The sequence below is a fragment of the Photinus pyralis genome, unplaced genomic scaffold (assembly GCF_008802855.1).
Source record: "Photinus pyralis isolate 1611_PpyrPB1 unplaced genomic scaffold, Ppyr1.3 Ppyr1.4_LG5, whole genome shotgun sequence".
NCBI classification, from domain to species: domain Eukaryota; kingdom Metazoa; phylum Arthropoda; class Insecta; order Coleoptera; family Lampyridae; genus Photinus; species Photinus pyralis.
In genome coordinates this window covers 25,454,541-25,466,442 of record NW_022170596.1, presented here as the reverse complement: position 1 = coordinate 25,466,442, position 11,902 = coordinate 25,454,541, and the positions used below count along the sequence as shown (strand labels likewise).

Here is an 11,902-nt window from a genome sequence, read left to right as displayed (position 1 = left end):
AGCTATCCTTTTAAACGTTTGTGACCAGGGATGCTACGCTCTCATAGGTTGGCCGTTTTGACCAATGAAATCAAAGAAATATGAAATTTCAAAAACGATTAGCAGTTTACATCTTCACAAAGGAGTCTTAAAAATGAGTTTTTGTCTTACAAAATATTTTTTAAAGATTTGGTATCTATATCTATTACCCAACTATGGCCTTGTTATAAAACATACAGTACGCCCTTAGATGAGGTGCACTGTGTTCCAAAGCTCCAAAAACACCATTTAGTCATCCTTTAAAATGCGGGGTTTTCTAAGAAATTGAAAAAAGAACCTATTAGGAAACATTTCAAAATTTCAAAAAAGTCCAAATATTGACAGATAAAATCAAGTATGCACAATGCCAAAGTAGTTCAGGTACTTTTAGGGCCGGTTGTTCAATCACGGTTTAAACTGCGGATTAGGTAATCTGTAGTTTAAGATAATCCACAGTTTATCTTTTATTGCGTTGCTCATTCGCAGTTTAGGGAGAGATTAACTAAACTGCGTTTAATGAAATTTATATTGGTGGCAACACTGTAATCCGCTCAAATTTTGACGTTTACGCTATTCAAACTTCAAATTTGGTTTGTTTACAAGCGTGTATGTTGTTTTGTTCGTAATTGAAATAGTGTCTGTATTTTTTGTGTAATTAATCGTGGCTAGTAACACCGTTTGGAAATGGAGAATGCTGATTTAATCCGGAAGCGACCGCGATCTGTAGACTTCAATCCAACTGAAGACGCGATGCTTCTGCAGCTCGTCAAAAAGTTTCGAGCAACAATAGAGTGTAAAAAAACCGACGTTCTTAATAACCGCATTAAAGACGCTGCAGGAAACCAATTGGCTGAGGAGTTTAATGCTGCAGGAGGTCAAGGAAGGGATGCGAAAACACTCAGAAGCAAATATGAAAATATAAAAAAGGTTCCCAAAAAAAATTTGCAAATGAAAAGAGATATTTAAATGCTACTGGGGGAGGGCCAGCGAAGAAAATAACGAGGGATGTAGACGAGCAAGGTATTGCTTGGAACGAGAGGTTCTTCTTCATCGTCCAAAAACAGCTGCATTAGCTCCAAAAAACCATCATCAGTAATTGGCTCATCAAAATCCGTGTAGTTCATCTTGATTAACAAATCATGAGACCAACAGCCCAAAATGACAAGAATAACGTTTTCGCGTTTGTTTGATTATTTAGGTATTTGGGGTTATGTTTGACGGTTTAGGAGCGTTAAACGGCCCTCTTTCGCCGTTTAGTTAAACCTCTAATCTAAACGGAGTTTAACGTTAAACCGCAGTGGTGCAATGCATTAAACTAAGCTTACAGCTTTAAACGCCAGTTTAAGCTAATCTACAGATTAAACCATGATTGAACAACCGGGCCTCAGTGGGATAAGAATTTCATTACCACACTCAGTGGGATAAGCCCTTGTCAAAACAATGTATGATCAAAAATCAACTATCAAGATTATATATTGTAAACATTAACGTCTGATGGAAGAGTTCCAGACTCACTCATGACATAAGCAAAGAAATCAGAAGCAAAATTTTTGACGTACAAATTTTCTTGACGTTAGGATTTTCTTGTTTCTATGGCGTCGAAAACTGCTAACTATGCTACTTCGATTGAAATTTAAAAAAATGCATCAAATTTATTTTTCGTTTTTAGCAGTAGAAGAACAGTCGCAGATAAAAAGTTGTATTTAATACTTGGGCTAACGGCCATTAACATACTCATGCTCTCACAATAGCTCGGGCTAACGCCCTCGTATGCGCAATTGTCGCATTCGTAAGTTAATGAGGCCGTTATCCCACTGATTAAATAAATAACTATTATTTCATACTGTCCGGTAGATGTTCGATTACACTATCATTTTGAGTCCGGTAGGTGAGTTATTACAGCATCAGAGCCGGTAAGTGTCGCTAAGCAACACTTACCGGACTGTTACTTGTTTACATCAAATTTGACATCTTCACACAATTAATTAAAAACCCCAACATAAATTTGGCTGTAATTATTTATTTCAAACATTAACATTGATTGTAATGAAACAATTTGTATTGCCCTCAACACTAACGCCTGGGTTATTACTGGATGTCGAGTTAGTAATGTTTGATCCCTTCTGCTGTAGAACTTCAATGAAATTTTCGCCGCCTTGTATCAGTTGTATCATACGGCCAATCTTAACTTTTCCTTCTACCGAGCCTTCGATGTATATTTTTCTGCCGTCGATGAGCTTTTCCATGCCCCATGACGCTTTAACACCGAAACCCAGGCAAAAAAATCTCAATTCAAAAACTTACTGCATCCAAACAGTATGCCAACATGACGTTTTCCTCTACTTGTTTCGCCCCATGTTCGTTCCTCAATTGGCAAACCACTTAGTACTCTTTTTCATACCTTGCGGCCGACTTCTTAGGAACCAACTTTTCGGTTGCTTCATGAGATTTCGACAGGATTGTATCGGGAACAGTGGAACATCCCACAACGTTTATAGCGTCCATTTTTTCAGTGAAAAAAATTCAATGTCAACAAAGTACAAACTATAGCAACGGCCGTTGCCACAGAAACAAGGTAATGCGATTTTTACAATATAATGAAATTTTGTAATCTTTGAAATGAAATAATGATACAAAACAGACTTACAGTATGAAATAAAATACGTTACGATATACGTCCGGTAGTACTTGTAACAGTACTCGTTTAAGACATTCTTGACTCGGCTCCTGACGTCGCCTCGTCCATAATGTCTAACTCGTACTGTTACAAGTAACCTACCGGACTTATAACGTAAATAACTATGATCTAGCAGTTTAGTACATGGTTATAATTACAAAGTATTGAAGTGAATTTCATGCTACAGCGCTTTTTAATATTGTATAGTCACGTAAAACTCTTAGACGTGCACCTGAAAATTCTTAACATATTAACGTATTGCAGTTCGATCTGTTTTTATTTTTTCATGTAGAACAGACCTACTTTTTTGCTGACTGCTCAAGATGTTAATTTATACCAGACTATAACAGGACGGATTAGTGTCACGAATAACAAGGAAATGCACACTAAGACGGAAATGTGTAGACTACTAGGAAGCAAAACGCCAAATCATCAGCATTTCTTGCATATTAACGTAATTGAAGTACGTTGTGTTGTGTATCTCTGTGATATAAATAGGAGGGTGAATCAAATTTGCAAGACTTTATTTTTAATATTTTTTTTATTATACATTTAAAAAAACAATTATAGGTTATTTTTCTACATATCCTCCTGCTTTCGAAACGCATTTGCACGACGCATGTTCATAGGACATTTTCGACTCGAATGCACATAAGGAACACGCAGTAACATTTTAGTGCAGCGGAGAACCGGCGCTAACTCGCTTATTTGAGGTAGTTTTTTTTTTCGGAGTAGAAAGAATTGGGACCCACACCATTTTGTTCAGAAATGTTTGAACCTTCAGAATCTCGCTTTACGACATTTTCCCGTGGTCATGACAAAAGTTATAGGCCGCTAAAGTTGAACTTTACTCATTTTCGCGCGCGCGACTAGGCCACCGAAAGTATGCCACCGAAAGTATTTATTTTCTCAGCAACTAAGCGATATACATCAATAATTCCTTTTGTAAAATGAAAGTACATTTATAGCAGAATCTAAAGCATTCATATTTACCTACCTTGTCTGTAGCTTAGTTGCGGAGAAAATAAATACTTTCGGTGGTCTAGTCGCGCGCGCGAAAATGAGTAAAGTTCAACTTTAGCGGCCTATAACTTTTGTCAGGACCACGGGAAAATGTCGTAAAGCGGGATTCTGAAGGTTCAAACATTTCTGAACAAAATGGCGTGGGTCCCAATTCTTTCTACTCCGAAAAAATTTTTTGAACGATTTCGCGGCTCTCTCCGCTGCACTATTTTGTCCCTTTCCTTGCGGGAAACCATGTATATCTTTTCAAACAGATGTGGCTCCATTTGATGGATTTATTCATGAATGTGTAAATGTATTCCTGAACTTTGTCTTGGGTTTCAACCATTAAATTCAAATTAATTAATTAATTACCATCCAATAAAATGTACATTTTATTTGAAGAGTCATTATTATTACACCTAGTATACCGTGTGTCTAACACTTTTCTATTTAGCTCAAAATAAGTCATACTAAAACGTTGGTATAGTATAGAACATTTACTGCGAACCTTTATAGCTATGTACTGGTGCAGCAAACAAATGCTATGAAGACTGAGTAGGTACTAGCCAGAAACAATATGGGCGCTACCTGGTCGTAAATCTTTGTTGTGAATGAAGGCTTGTTGATACCAGTAATTAGTTGGATGTTTTTTAGATCCGAAATTAACTCCCAAAGCAGATACCCCTTCCAGTGACCAAGTTTATTACAGACTCGTGCTTAAGGCGTATAGAGTTTTCGACAGTTCATGTTATAATATAAACAACGTCCTCGTTTTCAAAGACTTTGAACTTTGCATGGATACCGAAGTCCGTTAATTATTTCTGCGAGTACGAAAGGCATAAATTAATATGTCTGTTAAAAATCTAGTTACACCAACCCATGAGAGCAGTTTTATGAAAGTCGATTGGATTGCTGTATGCAGATACCAACGCTCGAGCAGCGCCTATCAAAGGTAACCTTAACCTTGTTTATTTAACCGTTGAGTGATTGCCTCAACGACTTAACTAAAAACATTTATCGTGATTTTGTCAATGTAGCACATTACCACAATTGTGTGAGGAGCTGGAATTGTAAAATTCCTTTATTTTATAGTGTATGTTAAAAAGACCTTTTAATAGGTTTGAATGAGTAGGCTAAGCCGTTCTTTAACTGTAAGGATAGATAAAGTGATCACTTTAACCGTAACGGTAGATAAAGTGAAACAGATGACTGTGCGTTCTAATGACATCTGTCATTCTTATTTGAAATGCACGATATAAAATGACGTTCAGAATATATGACAATTCTGTTTCTATGGAAACTATCGCGACTGCAGAACCTAAGCTTGCTGTTTTTGACGTCCCTAAATTAAATTCAGAATTGTCAGAAGCCTTACAATCATTTATATGGCTCCTGCTATAAAATAAAGTTTTGTAATATACACGACGATAAACGTAAACTATCCATCTCGTGAAAGTTATAATAATAAATAACTATTGTAGTATCTAGTACAAAATGGCACGTCCGCTTGTTGAAGAACTAGCACGGATATCCGAAACTGAATTACATGAAGTACCGAAGAGAGTTCCGGATGACATGATATACATTCGGAACTGGATGAGGGAACAACCCCATCTTCCGGTAAACATTGGTAAGGCAACCGCAACATGTTGTTTGATATAGCTCGCATCATTTTTAGACGATAATTTATTGCTATCACTTCTTCGTCTGAGCAAATTCAGTATGGAACTGACAAAAAGACGTGTCGATGAGTATTTTACAATTAAGACACTTGCACGAGAAATGTTTACCAACAGAGATCCCTTTTTACCAGAAATACAAGCAGTGCTAAAAGCTGGGTAACTTTTGTAGACTATTAGTAGCCTCGTTATGCATTTCTCGATTTTAGCGCTATACTTCCTTTACCAAAACCTACCGATCGAAGCTCCCGGATTATATTGTACAATTACAGTAATAATCTAAATCCCGATATAATGTCCTTAAAAAATATATTGAAAGTGGGAGGAATGCTTTCAGATATTCTGTTGCGTGAGGATGACTACGCGGTTGTCGCCGGTATTACAAACTGGACAAATTGTAAAGATTTTCCTGTTAAATATATAGGAGAATTAACACCGGCCTTCTTCGGCAAATATGCGCGCGTCATAGACGAAGCATTTCCGCTGCGTGTCACTGGGATATACATTACGAGTTGTCCGAAGATACTGGAATCTGCATTTAATCTTGGAAGAGGCTTCTTGTCCAAAAAGATAAACGAAAGGGTAGGTGTCACAACTACATCGTTACCCATACCAAATTTTAATAGCGAAAGATTTGTTCAGGTGTCTCTCTTCAGCGAGGCAAATTTTCAAGAACTGCACAAGAAAATACCACTACATCTTTTGCCGGAAGAGTACGGTGGAACAAATGGGTCGGTGAAGAAACTAACAGGTAAGATTTTCCGTGCACTTCAAAGGGCCAATTCAATTTTCCCGCAGAGATATGGAAAGACAAAATCGAAAGTCACAGAGATTTTTTTCTTGAGGATGAAGAATTTAGGACCGATGAAAGTTTAAGGATAGGGTTGCCAAAGACAAACTCGGATTTGTATGGTTTAGAAGGATCGTTTAGGCAGTTGTTAATCGATTAGCAAAATACACATTTCATGTCTTTATATAATATAAAATGGTTCTGTACGTGTTATTGTAACTGAACTCCTCTTAGACAGCTAGACGGATTTTGATGAAAGTTTTTTTACGTGTCTGTGTGTGCCTCCGGATGGTTTAGCATTGGTCCCATCGGATTATAAATTTTTTTTAAAACTCCTTTTTCATTGATGTAGCACTCTGCTATTTCGTGTACCGCTATAGATACATGCTGGGTCTCTGTGATCATATATCCGTCAATATTTGGCATACGAAGTCGCGGGGGGAAAATCTAGTTAATATAATATAATGGAAAAAGCCATTGTCAAATGTAGCGTGGGTACTATTTTGTTTGAGACTGATTTCAGCTTTTTCTAAATATAGAATTTGCGATTTTCGTGAGCCTGTGCCACTTTTTTATAAAACCTTTAATACCACAAATATAATCAATCATTCTAGCTAGGCTTGTTTGTGAGATACAGGGTGACAACGAAAATTTTTGCTTTTTGAGAGTAGTGGTGTAATCAAAAACATTTTGGACCACCATTTCATTTAACCCAAAGTATCCTGTATCTCTTTACGTCATCATTTTGCATTCTTTTTCCTGATTACATTGATGTATCACAACCTATATTTTTTTAATATATTTATTGCTGTGTGCATTAATCCGGCCAAAAAGAACCATAAACAACAAAATAATTGCAATGCCCCCCGTTGGGCGAGCAAATAAAAATGCTGTGATCCTTGAACTGGGGACCAATTAAAACACTTCACAATCCTAAGTAGCTCTTTATTAAACATTTCTCTCTGTACACATCCGCAGTACGGCACCGAAATATAATTCAATTCTGACTTTAAATAATAATAATAATAATAATAATAATAATAGCCTTTATTCCCCATAGGTCTCATATCAAAATTTCACATATCAAAATATAAAAAACGATTATAGTTATTCATAACAATAAAGAAAAACTTCTAAATTAATGATCAAATGGCAAGATAAGAACTAGAAAAGGAAAAGAAGAAGAAGAAATTTAGTATTACGTATTTATGAGGAATCACACGGTGCCAATTCAAATTAGTAGTTAAACTACCATTGGTCTTCTTGCTGATTACAAACAAACAATGGCCAAGATCAAATCGTTAAATTCGAAACGGGCCGTTACGAAATTTTGAAAAACATTTAAAATGAACTTTGAGCTCGAATCGCAAAAATTAATCGTAATTGAGCATGAGACTTCTCTCATGAACACACGACTTACATAATTTTACATAAATAAAATTTATTCCACAATCACCCATGAAATTAAACAATAAAATGTTATCTAACAACAATTGGACTACAACGTCCGAATAAACAAATCGCGCGTTTGCATTAAATTACAATACAATAAACAACTACCAAGAAATTTTAAAATAAATAAATAAACAATAAATTGCTTAGTTTTCGACCACCTAACAACACGTGACACTATTTTTACGTCATATTCCCCAACAGCTTTAACGACATTCATTGTTGCATCTGGTTTACGCAAAAATACGCCACCGAAAACTCGAAACGGCCGCCCGTGTTCCGTGTACGAATACTAAAACATAGACGCGCGTGTCTCCTTCAATTTCACAAACAAAATCAAACTCGGCCTCGAACTTGGCAATACACGTCGAACTTGTTGAAAACTTTCTTCTAAAACCACCGCGACTCGGCCTTACAAAAAGTTCGCAAAACTCGAACTTTTGCAAACGGCCCCTTCAACAGACCGCAACTCGGCCTCGAAACCGGCAAAGGCCCCTTCTTCTTCTATTCTTTCTTATTTCTCCCCTGAATACTGAACGTTATCATGTAACCATCTCACGAAGCAAAGCACATATAAAATATATCGCGACTTTAAACATTTTAAATATGATGAATTCGTTGCAGAATTACAGGTCTTGCCTTGGTATCGTTTGTTCAATTTAAGAAATGTGGAATGTAAAGTACGTTTTTTAAACGATAACCTTTTATATCTATTTAATAAATATGCTCCTATTAAGAAAGTCCGACTTACTAGACCAAAAACACCTTGGCTGACAGACTTTATAAAAGCCCTTATGCATTCAAAAGATAAAAGTCTGTCGAAGTTCAAAAATGAAAAAAATACTAGCTCTTGGAATGAATACAAGCGACTTCGTAACTTATGCACTAATGCTGTTAGACAATCTAAGCGTCACTATTTCCACACGTTTGCGACCGGGCAAAATAAAAACGATTTATGGAAGGTACTGAGAGACATGAACATTTTCCCAAACAAAACAAATTATTTGCCTTCTGACTTTAATGACCCTGATCTTATTAATGACCATTTTTGTGACTCTATTACCGCTCATAAAATTTCACCTGATCCAGAATTGTTAAATTTTTATAATACAAATTGTAAACTCAAGGACTTAAATCCTTTTAGCTTCACTCTCATTAGTGAATCGGATATTGCTATGATACTCTCAAAAATTACGACAAACTCTGTAGGCGCTGACGGGGTGAGTAATTCAATGATTACTGTTTGTCTGCCCTTTTTGTCGCCTTATCTACTGCATGTGGTTAATTGCTGCCTTGAGACAAACTATTTCCCTAATGCTTGGAAAGTAGCACACATTCCTTTACCTAAAAGTAAAAATGTTCGCACATTACAAGATCTCAGACCTATAAGCATTCTACCAGTGTTATCCAAATTGCTAGAAAGAGCAATGGAAATACAAATTAGGATGAAAAAACGACATTTTACCGCTTATGCAGTCGGGCTTTAGGACTGGATATAGTTGTTCTACAGCTTTATCATGCATTGTGGACGATATCATTACAGCAACCGATAACAACATGCTCACTGTTAATGTTGTGGTAGATTATTCTAAGGCATTTGACATGTTGGACCACGAATTGCTAATTTCAATCTTACATTTTTTTGGTTTTAGTAAAGACGCGTTAGAATTAGTAACTAGCTTTTTAACAGATAGAACTCAAAGAGTAAAAATTCAAGACTCACTGTCGTCAGAACGGAACATTCATTCGGGAGTTCCACAGGGCTCCATACTCGGCCCTTTATTTTACACTATGTACACTGCTAACTTACCAAATTGCATAAATACATGCAAACATCACCTATATGCAGATGATACACAAATTATATCTCTCATTTCCACCTTCTGACGTAGATCTTGCTTTAAATAAACTTACCAGAGATTTAAATAACTTATTTGAAACATCCACAAAATACTCCCTGATTATTAATCCGTCTAAATCTGTAGCGCTGGTGTTCGGAAAGGCTCACCACCGAAACAATGTTCAGCAGCAGATTTATCTAAATGTTGGCAATCACGCCATTCCAATAAAAACGGAACACAAGAACTTAGGACTAATCATGGATAGCGATCTTCGTTTTAAAAGTCATATAAACCTATGCATTCAGCGCGCTTTCAGCAGTTTAAAATCTTTGTATATCCACAGATACAACTTTAACTTTGATACCAAAGTAAAACTAATGAATGTGCTAGTTCTATCTCATTTTAATTATGCAGATTGTGTGTATGGACCTTGCTTGGATGGAACCAGCAGGAAAAGACTACAACGAGTGCAAAATTCTTGTCTACGGTTCATTTTCGGCTTGAGAAAATTTGATCATGTCTCCCATAAGATGTCTGAAATAAAGTGGTTGAATATGGAAAATCGCCGTTCCCTTCACTTTTTATATATGTGTCATCAAATCGTTTTAACTCATAAACCACAGTATCTTTATAACAAAAATACTTTCCGTACAGACGTACACCATCTCAATTTACGTAACAAAGGACTTATGACTATTCCAGCTCATAGGTCTTTTCGAAGGGCGTTTTTCTTATCAAATTGGAAAACAATACAACTCGTTGCCAGCTTTTATCAAAAATCTTTCCTTAAAGCCTTTTAAAACACAAACGCGACTTTTACTTTATAGAAGTCAAATCCAATGTTAACCAGTTCTTTGAACACTTTAAGTTTTTTTTATTGTGTTTTTTCTACATTTTTTTAACAAACGCATGTATACCGTTTTATTTAAGAGAAACATCACTCATTTCGCCATAAAAAAATGAAGTGTATGTATATTGGGGTAAAGTGGAAGAGCAGACCAATTAGTCTGAACTTCACCCGTTCACTATTATATATTTGATATATCGTTATGCCTTATTTTTCATTTTTGTGTTGTTACTTTTGTATATAATATGTGAATAAAGATCATTAATTAATTAAAAAAAAATTAATTAACGATCATTCGCTTTTTAAACCATTCTAAGAGACACCTTTCGATTTTTCACATTCACGTGAGACACTTTCTACGGACAGGAGCTTTTTCCCGTTGGGCAACTGATGCTCATTTTTCAGAAAATTTTATTCAAACTGTTTTTCTAAGCTCAGTCAACCGACCGCTAATCTACCTAAACGTCTTTACCAACTCCCGGTCGCTATTCTAATCTGGTTTTCAGGCTTTGTACAAAATAATCTCCTCTCTGAACACTAAGGAATTTTGCAACGCCTACTCAACGCTCGAATATTAATTGGCGGTGGTATTTTATTAATTTTCATTGTTTCATACCACCTTGCAGGATTGTATACTGACTTTCGGCTTCTGCGGTGTCAGTTTATTTTGAGCAAGCTGTCCTTAGTTTGCAGAGTTACAGAAATAACTTAACACGACCTATTTCCAACGTGTAATTCAAAACCAACAACGAGGCGACAAATACTCTTTAGAACAAATAATTCATTGACAAACGTGTGAGAAGATTACGGAAGCTTGCTGCTATTACAATCGACCAAAAAGAAAAAGTTGAATTTGTTATAGGTACTGGTTTGGTGCAATACGTTCTTGACTTTTTTTAAACGTTGAAATTGTTCTTCCGCATAATGAAACGGGAAAATCCCCAAAATACACAATTTCCTTATGCACAAAAACCCGTAGATTTTTTGTTTTCTTCAATATCATATCCTTCAACCTTTTTCAATTCTCGTTTACTTCGGAGTTTTCCGATTCTCAACTGTTCAGATGTTTAAAATTCGGTGTACAGTTTCTTTCAATTCTTTTGATTTTTAAAATTTTTTATGTTGATATGATGCTCTGCATTTCTCGGATTATCTAAATCTTAAGTCTTTAAAATCTGATTTTTCGGTTCTTTGAATGCTTCGTAGTTTTCAGGATATCCCGGACAACGGACGTTTTCGGAATGTTTTACAAAATTGGAAAATATCCCAGACAATTACTTCAACGACACTAAATGTTCCTCTAATGTAGAAATCGCAGAAAGTTTCGGTTTGTTTTCGTTCGTTTCGTTCGTATCACGCTACATTATTATATAAGAACATCGGGACATTTAAATACAAATACTGAACAGTTTCCAGACTGTGATTGTTACCTTGTAAATTTGAGTAAACACTGTTATCTGATTATTCTAATTATGATAGTTTGACCGCTTTGGTATATGCACTGTAAAAAAACGAACGATCAGTTAAAGACTAATGTGCATGTGAATTTACGTCACTTCCTTATTTCCATATTTTTTCGTTTTTAACAAAGCT

At 35.8% G+C, this 11,902-nt stretch overlaps 1 protein-coding gene across 1 annotated transcript; it reads left to right on the top strand.

The window, feature by feature from the left end:
• The first annotated feature begins 4,294 nt into the window (after window positions 1-4,294).
• On the top strand, window positions 4,295-6,375 carry LOC116170840 (retinol-binding protein pinta-like). The gene is made up of 7 exons (XM_031487368.1): window positions 4,295-4,506; window positions 4,568-4,652; window positions 5,182-5,330; window positions 5,379-5,538; window positions 5,589-5,961; window positions 6,022-6,130; window positions 6,178-6,375. Exons 3-7 carry the CDS (start codon window positions 5,195-5,197, stop codon window positions 6,327-6,329), a joined length of 930 nt encoding a protein of 309 aa, XP_031343228.1. The 5' UTR covers window positions 4,295-4,506; window positions 4,568-4,652; window positions 5,182-5,194; the 3' UTR covers window positions 6,330-6,375.
• The last annotated feature ends 5,527 nt before the right edge of the window (window positions 6,376-11,902 follow it).

Excerpts from the sequence above, each read along its gene's own strand:
- LOC116170840 (XM_031487368.1), top strand. The coding sequence starts at position 5,195 with ATGGCACGTCCGCTTGTTGAAGAACTAGCACGGATATCCGAAACTGAA. Across the intron at positions 5,539-5,588 it reads CAAGCAGTGCTAAAAGCTGG|CGCTATACTTCCTTTACCAA; the intron begins GTAACTTTTGTA and ends TCTCGATTTTAG. Across the intron at positions 5,962-6,021 it reads CCAAAAAGATAAACGAAAGG|GTGTCTCTCTTCAGCGAGGC; the intron begins GTAGGTGTCACA and ends AGATTTGTTCAG.